General features: G+C 35.7%; 1 protein-coding gene across 18 annotated transcripts in view; it reads left to right on the forward strand.

The window, feature by feature from the left end:
• Nucleotides 1-16,876, forward strand: part of GPHN (gephyrin) — a 270,224-nt gene that overhangs the window by 203,220 nt on the left and 50,128 nt on the right. For 6 of the 18 annotated variants that reach the window (XM_064713503.1, XM_064713496.1, XM_064713501.1 and 3 more), the window contains 2 exons: nt 155-196; nt 14,709-14,771. The exons of 7 other annotated variants lie outside the window; for them this stretch is intronic. In XM_064713503.1, coding sequence (XP_064569573.1) covers nt 155-196; nt 14,709-14,771 — 105 coding nt within the window. The remainder of the gene's footprint in view (nt 1-154; nt 197-14,708; nt 14,772-16,876) is intronic. 5 more of the 18 variants (XM_064713498.1, XM_064713504.1, XM_064713507.1 and 2 more) reach the window with 2 other exon arrangements.

Here is a 16,876-nt window from a genome sequence, read left to right on the forward strand (position 1 = left end):
TTTGAAGTTTCTGAAATAGCTGGTCATGGAAACTTTATGAACCCCCTGCCACTATCTCAGTGCTGGAACCACCTATACAGAAAACCTTCTGAGACCCTTACTGTGCCACCATTTCTTTTTTAACAATGTTTTCTTTTCCCCACTGCACAACCAGGCTCGACTCCCTTCGTGCTCATCCACCTATAGTGTTTCTGAGGTATACTTTGCACGTGTTCTCTCACACGGTCGACCTGCTCACCCATCACACTTTTTTGGTTTTATTTACGTTTTTCTTTTTTTTTTGCATTGCACTGTGCACAAGTGGGGAAAAATCAGCTGGGGGGGCAGATTTTGCATGATCAATCTGCAACCATGTTCAGCGTGGTTTTAAAATCACTGTACCAGTCTGAGACCACCATGATGTATAGTCCAGTAGCTAGGCAACTACTACATGGCATATGAGCATAAATGATTTTATAAAAACATCCTTAGTTATTGCTTGCATTAAGTAAAAACAACAAATTTACAGATGCCAAGGCTGTAAAATGCTTCACTTTTCTGACCCATTTTTGAACAGTGAAACTGGAAGGACTCTGTAAAGATGGCCATCAAGTTATGATTGTTAATTACCTGAATAGATATAGGTGGGTTTATGACACCAGAAATTCATTTTTAATTTCCAATGCTCTGGCTCGAGACAAAATGCATGTACCATTTTAAATACTTTTGTATCAGCTTCATGATGGTCTTCTACAATGAAGTATAGTACTATCTTAACAAGAATCAAAAATGACAATGCTTTCAGTTGTAATTAGAATGGGAAAGAAAGAAGAAATACCTTAAGATAAACTAGAATTCACAACATCATGGGATAAAACAAAGTTTATAAAATACTGAATAGATATGTAAGATTAATTCCATGGCCTGCTGTTTAAAGATTAGGCTTCAGCATATTATTATAGTTGATAAATGGATGAGTATCAAAAAGATGGACTTAAGGTTTCCTGCTATGCTGAATCAGTCTTGAACACGTACAGTTATTTATTCTGTATTTTAAAAGAATCCTTTAAAGGTGAGAAGATCCCATAAGAAATTAACAGTTTGCTCTACCTCGCACTGTGGGCCAGGTTCTAGGCCTGATCTGGATGTTATATTCATGAGCAATATAAAAAATGCAAACATAAAGAGCTCACCTACTCAATCACTTTGTCCCTAAGCAGGAAGATATCTGCCTTGCTGATTGTGTGTGTAATTTGTGCTCAGAAGTTTCAGCTTCTCAAGTAATCATTCCTTGCACTTCCTTATCCTTAGTACTAAAAGGTTTTTATAGTTTCAGTCTATGAAGAGGCAAAAGATGTAATAGAACTTTTTCTTAAAAAGAAAGATGGTTACCAGTTTTTCTGTCAGATCTTTCTGGCTCTACTGGGAGACGAGTAGTTTTAAAAATAATCAGGTACATGTTCATAAAAGCACCTAATATGTATTCTGCAGTTCATTGTGCCTCACCACTGCATTATATGAAAGCCTTACTGTTTTTATCATGATTATCATCAGAGCACCAATATGGAATAAATAAGTTATATTAGACTCGCGTGCATACAAAGCCACTTTTTTCTAAGCTAACACCAGAACAAACAATTAAGTTTAGTGCTTATGGGTGCAAGACAGAAGCCATCCTCACTCCATTCTTCTGATTTTCTAAATGAAATTAAGAAAAAGGAGTGGATCAACAGACATTTCGTAGTTCATGTCAGCAAAAGTGATGAACATGCTCTTACACATGATGAAGTCAATAAGTCACTTTGTCCTGAGGTGACTTTATGATGCTGAATTGTATCCCCATTCATCTGTTTAGCCCAAAAGTAAGTGTTGCACCTTTAAGGCTGGTTCCTACAGTGAAGTGAGGGGGAGAAGAAGAGCACAGTTTTTTCTCGCAAAAGGATGAGGGGAAGGGCCGCTGAATTTTGCCCTTTAGGAGACATCCCTTTGGAAGTTCCTTTCCAAATTTGTCCCAAACCAGGACACACTTCTAGGGAAGTTAGAGTCTTGTTGCTTTGCCCAGAACTTCAGCCATTTGTCCATCACTTTATGGAGGGATCACTGTCTTCAGAAGTACAAACCAGCATATTGCAGCTGCTGACTTGTCAGCATATATGGATCTCCTGCTTGATCAGATTCCAAAAACTTTTTTTCCTTCCCCAAAACTATCACTGCCTTGCAATTTGTGCTCAAGAATCTGCTATCTGGACTATCAAAGTGGCACTGCAAGACTGTGCAAGCAGTTCATCCTTTAGACTCTGTCCAAAGGCAAGATCTTCACATCTAAACTACAAATGGCCTGGCTGTCTGCTGAACCAGATTTTGTGATGCAGCAGCTGATCGGAATTTCATGCTCGCAAAACACACAGTACAAGATGTAAAAAGCACAAGGTATAAAAAATACGGATACATTATTCTCTGGTGGCAGACTACCACCCTGTGTGTTTTTCAGCAGAACATGCAAACCACTAACCAGAGCCAAAGCTATAAACCAATTGAAACTAAAGATGTCTGTGGAAATTGTGATTATTTGAAGAGGCAGGAAGGGTTTGGAGGTTCTCTGGGGTCCATAAAGGATTTGTAGTCTAGTTTCTATCTTTAAGAGGCTCTTCATTCAAAAATACAGCTTCATATCAGGATGCATGTCAAACAATGTTCAACATCATCCTCTATTATTTTGGAAAATGGGAAAGGATAATATGAGTAAACATCTTGACCTCTAAATTATAAGATAGAAAATCTCCCAAATTGAAGTTAAATCAACTCCTGAAGCCTGTCAGTAATTTCAATCATGGGAAGAAAATTAGTAATGGTGTATTACATAATATCCCATAACCTGGGGGAAAAAAGAACCACACTTCTGATAGGATCTCAATGGGTTTTTTGTGTCCACACTTATTTCTGTGGTTCTTATTCCAAAGAAATATTTTTCTTAATTTAATTCTTAAAGCACCAAGTTAAGAGCTTCCTAATTTTCTGCATCTGAGTCATCATCAGATAGCTTTGGACCTTCAGAGGATACCTGGAACAAAATGGCAAGAAAAATGGAATCAGTGCTGAGATTTCAGGTGAACCTGCCTTCTGACAAAGGTACAATGAAAGTTGAAAGAGATAACCTCATAGAAATGATTTCTGAAATCTCATTTTAGGAAATAGATGTATTAGATTAATTATAAAATTTCATCACGATTTTAATTGTTGAGAAAAGGTCTGGAATTGGATTAACTGGCACTTGTAGAGCTCAGATTGTAAAAAAGGAAAGTCAATCTACTATCAATGATTTCCTGTCACATAGATGGTCTTTGAATGAAGAAATAAAAGATCTTCCAGCAGAAGCCAAACAGGACCTGTGTATTCTGCATTGTGAAGTATTTGAGGTAGAATTTGCTGCCTGTTTTGTTCATAGAAAATATCCTTGTTGAGGCTATTTTGCATTTCAGAGTCCAATAATTAGAAAAACTTCTTTTCATCTGTTCTTTTTTATAGTCACTAGTAGCATAAGTGGAACTCCAAATGTGGTCAGCTGATGCCTATTTGAGAGTAATGGGCAGGAAGATTTTAGAAACTTCTACTTACTTTTATGTACAGAGAGGTTTGTAGATTTGCAGACATTATGGTATAGGAGTATGATACATGCTGTTAGCCCCAGTCAGCCCCTTTACAATTCCACATGTCTGTAATGAGGTCTTGGTTTTGGTACAATTCAGTGAAGTTGAAGTGGGTTTTTTAAAAAGAGATTTCCTTCTGTCAAGAGAAGTAAGGCTTCAATTCTGTAGAATGGTATGATGATAAAATATAAGTTTATATGCTCTTTAAATTTCACAGTGTGTAATGAAATTTTTCATCCTTGATGTAAACCAGTTAGCTTCATGCCTGTAATTTTTGTGGATGTTAGCAGGACTACTGAAATGGTTTATCTAAGAGTTAAATTATTAATTAGGACTTACGATGACTTAACAGATGCGCAGTATGGTATGTGTAGTGTAGATATGTAATTTACTTATTATTCAGTTGTCACAAAACATAGTTTATTTTTAAATAGTAGTAGTTCACTTAAGATATTAAATCAAATCAGCTTCACTTAAATTTTTAGAACTACTCTGGCATCAGCATGAATCTCAAAAATATTCCCAATGTAAATTGGACAGATTATTCAATAAAGGCCCATAGTCTCCTTATTTATAAAATTACATTTAGTTAGTGTTATGCAGTGGCACCATTTTTTATTCTCATTTGTATCTCAAACTTTCTATTAGCAGCATCAGTTTCTCTCTCCCTCTCTCTCCCTGTCCTCTGGCTTTTGCATGCGCTGTGTGTTTGGCTAAAAGCGTAATGAAGGAAACCTCTTGATCTGCTTGTTGGAAGGATAGTGGCAACAAAATGTTTATTGCAGTGCTACTCCCTTCTTTCCAAATACTAAAGTCTTTCAAGGAGGAAGACACGCAGGTCCATAGCTTCTCATGTGTTTTGTTTAGCCTCATTGAGTGCTTAGAACATGCTGTCTTTTATTGTGAAAGATCTGCAAAATACTGTGTTAGTTCTCTGTCCCTCAAAGAATATTATTTCTATAAAGATAGGTTTGAAAAATGTATTGGCTGCATACTGATTGAGGGGATTTAATTGTGTAATTATCATTGTTAATTACACAGCATAGACCTGTATTATCTCATTGAGGGTCACCAGTACAGGCAATTAAGGAGCAGTATTCAGAGAACAAGACGAAATACTATTTTCTGCAATAGGTAGTTGACTCCAGAAGACCATTCCGAGACCGCATGAAGATCTTTAAGTGCTGAAAATTAAAGTATTTTATATAGTGTACATTGCAAAATGTTGTAAATAACTGAATCTTGTTTTTCAGAATTAAAGCCAGGTAAGGAATTGGTTCTCTTTCTGCTTAGACTGCTTTGACTAGAAGGCAATGCTGAATGACCAGGAGGTCATTTAGGAGAAGATGTTTACCACCAGCATAGAACCTGAATTCAGTTTTAGGTATAGGATGCTAAGTTCCCTGTTCATATCTGTTGTAAATTCGTTCTACATAGCCCAAATTGAGTAAATGTAAGCAGGTCCCCTGTTCTTTTCTCTGATTTTATGTAGAAGTTCAGCAGATAGAGAACTTAGTTCATTACTTCTGACATACAATAATATACTGAGCCATTGAACAGAAATTTCTGCATTAAATTCAGATTCCCTATCTTGTTGCCTTAGGAATGCCATATACTTTACAGAGATGCTCTTTCCAATTTGAAATAATGTTTTTCCAAGAAATAAATGAACACAATAAAGCCAATAACAATCTCATAATCATTTGGGGGTTTTCCAAATATGTTGGCACTATCTCCTCCTGGTTTTCTGTGGTTTTGATTTTTTTTTCACCTACAAATAGAACATTGAGTTTTTAAGTAAAATTAGAATTTATAGGTATTTCTCTTTTGAACATGAGCAAGAACTCAGAGCTTTCTATTTGGCAATTGCCATTTAAAGGATTGCATTTTGATTTGCTAGCAGTACCACCTTATTCTATGCTTAAGAAAAATTAATTAATTCAAATTCCTACTTTTAGAGAAGCTCAGTTTCCTCAATGCACATTAAAATGCAAAAATATATGAAAAAGGTGATCTTCCTTATTCACAGAAAATAGTTTTGCTAGTGCTGTCTTCATTCATGATATTAGGATTAGTTTAGGATTAAGATTATGAACATCTTTAGTGTTCTCTTTATCTTATAAGAATAGAGTATGGCAAAATTTCAAAGTTACATCAGGAAGGACTGTGTTATTGCAATAATCTGATCAAAATATGCATTAATAATTTTGATTAATGGCATCAGATTCTTTTTTATTCTTTAACCAGTGTTGCTATATTTGTGCTTTAAATGCTATTTATCTTTACTCAGCCATTGCTGAATCTCAAATTAGATCCATTATTAGTTCATACATTAAAAATAAAAGCAAAATATTACTTAAGCCTACACCTTCTCTATGCATGGTACTTAGCTTTTGACTTCTGCCAAATAAAGTTATCCCTTCATATTAAAATTTTGCACTTTCATTCAGTATTAATAAGTTCAGTTCAAGTACTAAGTTAATTTACAGAAAAACTATTTAACATTTGGGAGAGTGGTAAAAGATAGGGTTTTGAACAGCATCTCATTTAATGTTGCAGATTTTGACTTAAACCTTATCTATTCAACCTAACAAAATTGTAATACTTTTTGTTGATTTTTGTTATGGTGAAATGCTTTCCAGAGCTGCATTTATCAGCTCTGATAGAAAAAGGGCAAATAAATAATTTCTGACCTTCCCCATGTGGAATTTAAAATTTCCTACTTTTTGTTTCAAGACAAATCTTCACATTTCAGTTTTTAATTCTTATTCTCCCTTGTTTCTTGTACCACAAAACAGGAAGACATTTCACCTTGCCTTATGGTAGAGATGTGCAATCCTTTATGAAACAAATTAGATCAAGCCAAAGAGCTATCAATGTCATTTTTATTTTGTTTCATTATAGCATAAGCTCCTTCACATTTTCCAAAGGTAGTCTTGCCATTATTTCACTGTAAATGTGTCCACTTATGCAAAGGGGTTTTTATCCATTTTCTTATGCTGTACCATACCTTTGACTGTATGGCAATAAAATTGGCTTGATTATATATAACTGTGAGGGGTTTTTTCTAGAGACCCACTGTTTCCTTTTTAGATCCAGTATTGTGCTGCTCACCAGCATACAGTGTTTAGAATTTATTTGCTTACTGCTTAAATCAACTTGTTTGAGAAGCCAGACATCATTTTGCATTGTGTTTCTCTAGTAATAACACTTAGTGCAACTGTTCTCTAGCTCCAGCTCACAAAGCAATCTAACTCTGAAGAGTCGGCTTCAGTAATAGAATCTTTAAAAAAATTAGTCCAAAGTCTGAAATAGCAATGAACTAAAGTAGAGGAAAGCTTCTACTGCTGTAAAGCTTTTGGAGAAATCGCTGATGTAAAATGCCACACATGTGATTTAATTTACATCTTTCTCTAGTGGGCAGTCTATTTAAATACATGGAAATCAAGTTAGATATTCACAACAGTGTCAGTATCAGTAATGCACAGCGCAAATGTCAGTGGGTTCCTATGAGCGCTCCCTAAATTATCTTCCTGTTTTTCCCATTTTTCAAATGTTGCTTTTCACGTGGAAACTTTTTTTGCTAAGCATTCTTGCCATAAAGTTGGGGGTTTTTTTAAGAACTGGAGGGCAGAATGAATGTCCTTATTCACAGAATTTTCTATTTCCCTTTTTCATCTTTGAGTTTCCAAAATTCAGTGCTGCTACAAGCCCAGCCCAATTATTATTGTGTTCTCAGGTGCATATCTGCTGTGGAGAGCCTGATTGCAATCCAGACTGCCAAATTCAAGACAACACTAAAGGAATCTTATCCGGTTGAGCCTTTGAGGCTCAAAGCAAAATCAGAAATGCAAATCCCGTTTCTTCTTTTGCATTTCTGGTTACTTTCAAAAATAATTTCTGACTTGAGTTTCATGATAGTTTTTAGTGCAAGATTTGTTCAGTTCTAGCCTCTCTTTTCTGTTGTTTATGAATACTCTGAATTCTTCATGTTATTCATCCATGACTACTCTAATTTCAGTTTAAGGAGTCTCCTCAGAGAATACAGTCTGTATTTCTGTCTCAGCTCAAAGGCAGAAATCTACCTCTTCATACAGCAAGTTCCCTGTCTGATATTTACTACTCAGTTGGATTCATGAAATGAAGATTTATTTTTCTTACAGCTGTTTTTCCCTAGTTTGAATCTTAAACTTTAAAGAGCTTTATTTATTTTTATATTTTAAAGTGTACAGTTCTGAGGTTTTGACTGAATATTGTATACATGAGAGACTATAATATACACCAGATATAAGATCATTGTTACCCTGGGTTTACTAGTTTTGGCTCTTGTCCTTGAAGGCCTTCAAATTTAATCTTCCTAGCTCAAATAAAAATACTAACTAAAATCAACTTCTTTGAAGTTATGCTAGTACAGAAGTTATGATTATACTATATAGGGAAACATGTTTTGTTCTTGCTCATGTAGTTAAAAAAGTAGTCCAACCATTCACTTTAGAGTGATAATAACTATAAAAATCTCCAACCAAAATTTCTGGTAAACACCAACAAGAAAAAGGTGAAAATTAACTTTAAAGATGCTTTAAAAAATATAAGAAATTGGGGGGGTGGCTTTTGCTGACGCTTTGGGCACTGCTCATTTGATTGGTGGCTTTTGAAGCCACAAAGTCACAGAACAGAGTTTATAAGTTTTGATTGCTTTGTTCCTGTTTACATGTGCTCATGTTCCTTTAACATAGGAATACAAGGAATGTTACCAGTGTGGTCAGCCTTCAGGAAGACCAGATTGTAAGCATGAGATGGGTATTGTAATCTTTGTTAGCCTACAAGTTTGAGTCACACTTCAGTGGGGAGATGCTTTTTCGCTCCACAGACCTTGGATCAAAAGGATGGAGGCTGTAGGCCTAGAAGCAGATAGAAGAAGAGGCAGTAATGCTAAAAATTCCAAACATGCTTCTGCCAATTCCTCACCGACATTTATTCAGATATTGACAATAACTAGATATTAAGAAAATGGAATTGTATTTCCCAGCAGTAGCAGGTGTGGTGAATGGCGACTCCATCTCTCCTCCTTCTGGAGCAGAAAGGCCTGAAAGGGTGCCAAGGAAGCCTCTGTCACACTTTCTGTCTCCACATTAGTGCTGACTTAATTGTTCTTGCTGGAAAAACATCTTGCAGCACTTTCAGGAGTATTCATTTTTTGTGTGTCCTTCTTGAGACACATATTATTTGATTTTCATGTCATGCCACACTGGCAGTCTGCACTCCCAGCGCAGAAAGCCAATTGTATCCTGGGCTGCATCCAAGGAAGTGTGGGCAGCAAGGTGAGGAACGGGATTCTGCACCTCTGCTCTGCTCTGGTGGGATCCCATGTGCTCTGGAATCCCAGCACAGGAAGGACATGGATCTGTTGGAGTGGGTCCAGAGGAAGGCCATGAGGTGTCCTGTGAAGATAGGCTAAAAGAATTGGGGCTGTTCAGCCTGGAGAGCAGAAGGCTCCAGAAAGACCTTTGTAGCCTTTCAGTACCTGAGGGAACCACAAGAGAGCTGAAAAGAGATTTTTTAACAGTGGCATGTTTCCCTCATACAATGAGGGAAAATGGCTTAAAGCTGAAAGAGGGCAGGTTCACTTGAGATGTTAAGGGTAGTGAGGCACTGGAACAGGTTGTCCAGAGAAGTTGTGGTTGCCCCATCCCTGGAAGTGTGCAAAGTTGGACAGGGTTCTGGGCAACCTAGTCTGCTGGAAGGTGTCCCTGCCCATGGCAGGGGGTAGGAACTGGACTACCTTTGAGGTCCCTTCCAATGCAAACTATTCTGTGATTCTATACTGGACATTCCAAATGCAGTTGAAATAAATGGCTACTCAGGATCTAATCTCTGCAATTCTACTGTAGGCATATTAGGTTAAATTTACTCCAGATGTCTCTGGGTCTCAGTTTCCCATTTCTAAAATCAACTCATCCCCCTGCTTCACAAAGATTTTGCAAAAATAAATTCCTTTGTGCATATTATAAGGTTTTGTTTAGTAGAACCAAGCCAAACAGAGAAATCTATACAGAATTAAATAATTACCCATTTAGCAGACAGTTTGAATAATGTTTAGTAAGTAAAACATGAAACTAATCTTTGAGCAGGGAGATTAAAATGAAGTAGCCTTGTCTTATGCAGAAACCCTGCTGAAAATAATTATGATGAAATTACGATGCCTTTGTGTCAAAGGAAAAATGAGTTGCCCACATAACATTGATTTGCCCTAAATGTTGTTTCACTTAAACTTGCCAATTTTACTTTACTACATTTGAATAAAGAATTTATTTTAAATTTTATTTTATGGTTCATGCAATTCAATAAAAGTAGTTCCCATTTTTTTTTCAGTAATGTTGATATTTCACTATTTAATGCTGCATTGAAATTGGCTGTTGCTGGGTAAATAAATAAAAATGTGAAAAAAAATTGAAATTTCATTGAAAAGCAAAATACTTGTAATAGAAAAGAAGCTTTTTTAAATGTCAACCATACTAGTCAAGGTTGAGAGAGTAATTTATGGTGTGCTTGAGGAAAAGAATTTCTATATATCACTAATGTATCTGATTGAAAACAGCTTAAAAAGTTGGTTAATCTGGGACAAGGAGTTCAAGCTGGTCAGATAGGATATAACTCAGATATCCAATGCATACTCATAAGGCAAAGTTGTTTGTCAGTCAAATTGCCAGGGTGTGAAATTATATGAGAATAGGCAAGTAAATACCATTTCTATGGCAAACAACAAGGATAACAGGATTTTTTTTTGCCCTTGAACCTCTTAGGAAATACATTTTATTCTCTCTGCCTTTGCTTACACTATCTGCTTCTCAAACTGGAGACTATTTCCAGGGCATTTGGAGAATATTCAAGATTTTCATTCAAAAAAATAAAATCTTTTGTTCACAATTAGTAAACAAGTAATAGAATGTTTAATTTTTTCAAGTGCAGCATTTCTAGAGATTTTTTGTGTCTTACAAATCCCACCTGAATTTTGATGGCACAGGTTAGAAATAGATGGTGGAGTTTGTGAACAAATTTGGCAATGTGTATGACTTGAATTAATATGGGCTTTAGCTTATACAAGATACCTGATCTCTTCATATTTAGGTATTATAATTAATGCAGCTTCTCTGAACAAAAAGCAGTGTGATCTTGAACAAGCTCTGAACCACCCCTAAAATATCACTGAAATGTGCCGTCTTTCCAGTGTTACTCATACAGCATTATCTGTATGCTGTCCCCCCTCCTAAGAGCACAAAATGCAGCTCATATATTTTTTTTCATACTAAGGTTAACATTTCATTTAAAAAGTACTGAAGAAACCTCTCTTTGCTTCTTTTAATTCTCAACTATGAACTCTGTATTGCCAGTTTGTAGCAGCCAGTTTGCTTTCCTGTTAGGTTACTGTGGTTTGCTATTTTGTCTCCTTTTTTTGCTGTATATATCACAATTCTTCCTGTCTTCTCATTGTGAGGTGTTCAGCTTGCAATTTTAGTTGGCATGTAAGATTTCTCTGAATCTTCTTCTAGAATAAATAAATGTTTTGATTTTGCCTCTCCAGGACAATGTCAATTTCTGTTGAGAGATGACTAATCTAAGAAAACTGTTCTTTGCCTTTTCAATCCATATTGTTTGAAATATTGGATAATACCTTTTTTTGCATACTGCTCCTATAAAAGGACCCACTTCAGCCCTTCTGTTTCTACAGTGTATTCATCAATCCCTTTCCACTGTCCTGTTTGAATAATAGTTAGGATGAGCCCTAATCTGACCATAGAATTCCATATGTGTGGTCATAGTCTACTGGGAAACAATTATCAAAATTCAATAAACCTGTATGTAAAGTGTAGGTGATTAGAGAAAAGCTCAGAAAAGAGAACTCAGTAATGTATTGATGAAGACAGTGACATATTCAAGATTTAAAATTGACTTTAGTTCAGTGTCCATCTACCAAACATAACACTTAATAAGTTGTAAAAATCTGCTCCTAAAATTATTTTGGCTTGAAATAATTTTCTGTTTATTTCTTCACACTCCAAATGAATGATTTCTTGTGTGGAATACCACATTATTTAATATTCATATTTAAGTTTTGGTGAACTGAATCTCACCATCAGTAGTGCTTGTTTTAAAAATTGTGTTAATGAGTAATGTCTGTGCTATCAAATTCCTTGTGCTCATTTTTCTTTCCATTTCAGAAGTAGTCTCAGTATAATAGGAAAAAATTATTCTATTGTTTTGAACTGAATTTAGTTCTGATTCAGATGGCCATAAAGCATTCTCTTAAGACCTTGTGTGTTCAGTTCAGTGTAAAAGCATCGTTTGAATAAGAATTGATTCCTGAAATTGGAAGATTGCATGTTGTAATAGGATTTTTTTAAACTTCACATCACACACCTTATTGAATGTTTTGTCAAGTAAACAATTCCAGATGCACTTTTTTTTTGGAACTAGATGATCTTTAAGGTCCCTTCCAACCCAAGGCATTCTTGTGAATGTTTTTTTTTTAACAACTTCATTTTTATACTCCATATTAATTCAATCAAAGCTATTCTCTCTGTTCTTCAGAGAACAGAGATAATCATTAATAATTAATAGATTAATCCTGTTAAATCAGGGTAGATTTAGCCCAGTGTTTTTAGTGAAATCAAAAATGTATTTCATTGGATTTTTTTATTTTCTCCTATTTTAACCTTATGGATATTGCTTAGAAAAACATGCCAAAATCAGTTTGTCTAAGTATTATAAGAGCAGCTTCAGACATGGTTATTCATGGTTTAGTTTTCTCTTTTCTCTTTATTTTGAGACAGTGAATAATGTATGTTGCACTCTTAGAGGATAGAAGGTATTTTAGGCAGAAGACACTGTGCAAACCCCTACAGTTATAAACCAGATCACACGTAATTTGAAATCTGTTTAAAGCAGGCAAATATTTCAGAGACCATTCAAATGGCACGTGCACAGTGTATATGGTACAGAACTTGGGTCATTAAATAAATCACATGCAGAAAAAAAGCAGCAGCAGCAAACTTTCCCACATCCCAGCAGGTACATTGTCTTCATGAAGCTGCTGAAATTTTAAGGAAAGGCTGCATGAGTTATGCACTTTCTCATCAGCAGAAAGTGCAGTAGGTGCAATACCTCATGTTCAGGCCTGCCTGGTGTTTGGCAGAGTGAGAATGCAGTTCTGAAATTGTAAACAGCTGCTGTGCTTTGCTTCCCCTGCTTCCTTCATTACAGCTTGGCGAACTCATTCCTGCTGCTGTACCTTAGTCCTCTGTGTCTGCCTCTGTCTGGGTTTCTGCTGGTGGTTCCACATTCTGCATGCTTTCCTCAGAGTGCAGCAATGTGCTTCCCCATAAGTGCTAAAGGTTGTGGGCCAGCCTCCTGCAGGCTCTGTACTCCTGAGAAATGGGCTCTTGCTGTTGGTGGTAACTCATGTTTTGATGTCGTTGTTCTGAATTGTTCTTCATGTTGTAGTATTGAGTTCAAATGTACTCCTGTAAGAGTTAGCTTTTCATATTGGGCTGGAAACTCTTCACCTTTGTCTAGCAATTTGTTTTATTATAACCAATGGCTTTTAATTGTACCTCCCATAATGAAGAGCTGACTTAATACTCTGTGCTAATCTTGTTATGACTTTAAAAAGGTAAGTAATTTCTCTAACAATTCCTAACAGTCATGGTGTAGAGTGTTAAAGGGTTTCTCAGTTTTCTTTTTTCATGATTTTTCACCTGAATTTTTCACTCGTAGCATGAACTTTTCTTTGTGTCTTTTTCTATTTTTCTTGAAAAAAATTTTAGACTGTTTTTTATTTGCAGCGAAACATATTATGTAAATTTAAATGAATCCAATTTAGTACAGCCACTGTTTTGGTTTTTTTTTCAGACCAGTCATGACCAATAGATGAAAGTTGTCAGCAGGACTCTTTATTTTTACCATTCCCTTTATTTATTTTTGAGTACTGTATTTCACATTCTATTTACTACTTCATCTTATGGGAGAAAGCTTACTCTGCATTCCAACATGATGAAGTTACATTTTCAAGAATATAAAATCCAATTTATTTAAAATACAGAGTAATGTGAACTGAATGCTTTGGGTTTGGTTACGTTCTGTCTGAACTATGCAAGGGAATGGTACTGGCTGGTAGCCCAATGTATCTTCTGCTAAAATAGATTGTGAGCCAAGAGACTGTAGAATGGACAAACAATAAGTCTATACTTTCCCTGTGAAAGAAAAGACAGCCATAGGTTGTTATTTCTATAACTACCTGTGAATGAGAAGAATTACAGTAAATTCTCCTAATAATAATTCTCCCTAGTCAGTCATGGTACTATATGCAATGTAGCATGGATTCCTCAGTTAACAATAGCTGTGAAAAGAATACAGATGTTTTGTAAATGTCACAAATAACAAAGTAGTAAAACATACAAATAATTAATATTTTAAAAGGCACTTAAAGTACATGACCCCGTTTATAAAAAGCTCCATTGCTGCCAAAACTGTATGTGTTAGGGAACTGGTGGGTTTTATTAAAAATCATTTTACTGGAGTTTTGATTAAAAATAACATTTAGGATAAGAATGTGCAATTCATATTAAACAGAAGTATTATGTAATAACTAATTTTGATGTCAGTTATGTTAAAACATGGTTTGTATTCTGCAGCTGTGAGCATAGGTTGGGAAACGATCAAGTCTAGCTGATCAAGCCTTTTATTTTATTATCATGGATTCCTCTTCCACAGCTGCTTTTAAAATTTGTGGGAAGCAAATTATTTCTCATACTGCATATGTTGCCCATCAGGTGAGTGATAACATGGAAACTTTAGGCTGGGTGTAAGAAATCAAAAAGTAAATATGAAGTCCTCTGTGTGCACAGAATTAAAAAAATGACCTGTGAGAGGCTGTATGTGAAGCCAGCTGTCTTTTGTTACCATTGTCATTTGGACATTTTAAGAGCAAAACTTTGTCAGCACGTTTTTTATATTAGAAGATTTGATCTGCAAATCTCAGCTGCTCTGTTCATTATAAATCTCTTGTTTTTGTCCATACACTAGCTCCACTATAGGTTGGAAGGGCTTAAAGATGAACTGAGGAGGAATAGAGGCTACAACTCGAGAGTAACTATTACTGCTCAAAGGAGCTGTTTTCCATTCGCAAACATTGCTTTGCGCTATGGGTTTGGGCTCCTTCTGTTCCTCCACTTTGTTGAAAGACTCTCTCTTGACTTCCATTTTACTTCTTTAGCACTGTCTTTGTCTGCTAACATTTTTCCTCCTTCTCTAGTAGCTTTTATCTGTGTCCTTTGGATCACATATTTTACTTAGTTTGTTTTAGTAGATTGTTTCAAATGTTTGTGTTTTGTATTTTTGGTTTTTTGCCTTTTTCTTTAGGATTGTGTTATCTCACTGAATTTCATTCCACAGTTGCTGAATCGCTTGGTTATTTTGCAGCAGGTCCATTCCTCATTTTCTCTTTTCATGTTTTTCAGTGAGAAATAAGACAGCCTCTTCCATTTTAAACAGTAGTCTTACACACATAGGCCCATGCCTCCTTTTGCATACGCCATCTTCTGCCTTGCCACATCCATCCTGCTTCTCTCTCCCTCTCAAGCTGTGCTTCTCTTTCTTTTGTGTTTTCTTTCCTGCCATTATACCACCTTTTTGGTCCAGAATTGTCTTTTGGTAAATTATACGTAAATATTTACTTCTTCCAAAGAGAGTTCCTTTTATGCCTTTGAAATCTGGTAAAACAACTCTGGGCCAAATTTGGGCATCATTACTATTTTGTTTGCAGTTTTCTTGTATAGTATTTTTGGTGGGAAGTGGGGAGGGTGTGGGGGTTTTCTGTTTGTTTTTGTTAAACAAGAGTTTTTTTCAGGGAAGGACTCCATAAACCACTCTAAGTTGCAACATTACTTTCCATAAGTTATTCCATTACAATAAGTAGATTGTGTTGCGCTGTAGAATCCAATTCTTTTATGTGACTATCTAAGGGGCAAGCTGCTGTGGAACAGAAGAAAGAGGTTTAGAAGCTGGGGCACCATTTGTTTCAGACTTAAATGGTTGTTCCTTTCTGAAGACAGCTTTTGAGGAGTTGGGGGTTTATTATTCTTCATCAATTGTTAGATAATATATATTCACTTTCTAGGCAATTTTTCTGTGACTGCAAGTCCAGAGTGAGGTCTGAAAGATAATCTGGATTCACTCCTTTGCTTTTGCAGCAGAGACAGATGTTCTGCTGGGAAATTACACCCTCAGCATCACCTGTGCTATTCCACTTCTTTCACTACATGTACACACTTTTACTTTATTAGTATTCTCATTGAAATTTAAAAGACCTTTGTCAATAAAGTAAAAAAGAGAAGGGTTCAGTTCTTACTATCTCAGAGGTTTGTCTTCCTGTGAAGTTTACTTTACCTGGCGTTTTGTCCATACAAATGCTTTCTGTTCAAGTGCTGCCAGATCAGTCATCTGGCCTGACAGTAGTCCATCTCAAAACTTGCAACTTCAAGGTTATTATACATGGCGCTGTCTTTCCAAACCTGAGAAGAATTAAAAGTTTCAATTGTGTGATGTTTACAGGGCTGATACTCTTAAAAAAAAAAAAAATCTTTTTTAAATCTGCATAGTAAACAGAATTGTAAATATTCAGTGTTACTAGAATATTAGACCCATGTGAATTGCCCAGTTTCCCTGTAGTCAGACTAATCTGTCTGGAATAGCACAGTGGTAGCTAAGCATCAAAGAAGAGGAGTTGTTGAGAAACCATGTCATTTTCACACAGTTACTTTTTAAAGTAGAATTCCGCTACAAAATTCAAAGTGAACATAGCATTTCTTTTAACCAAATAAGAGCAGCAGAGTAAATTTATCAGCCCATCCAGGAGCCATTTAGACAGTTGTGTGTTGTTTATACAATTGTGAAGACTTCTTACTAAACATTTTCAGAATCAACATAATTGAAACTAAATATTTTAAACTCTCAATACCTGAAAATATTAGCAATAGAATTTTAAATCAGATCATATACTTTTGTTAGTATTCTATCTAATCATCAAACAGGACCTTGATTCAGAGCTACTGTAATTACAGCTGTATAAGAAAATGTGGATTTTCTGTTGAAAACTGATGCTTAACACATAATCTTAAGCACTGTTCTTTGATTTTTCTCACTTACTGTCCTTAGGCCATCTTGTTTCTTATGGGAGGGGTGTGGAATCAAAT

This window comes from Zonotrichia leucophrys, chromosome 5, assembly GCF_028769735.1.
Source record: "Zonotrichia leucophrys gambelii isolate GWCS_2022_RI chromosome 5, RI_Zleu_2.0, whole genome shotgun sequence".
In the NCBI taxonomy this organism is placed as follows: Eukaryota; Metazoa; Chordata; class Aves; order Passeriformes; family Passerellidae; genus Zonotrichia; species Zonotrichia leucophrys.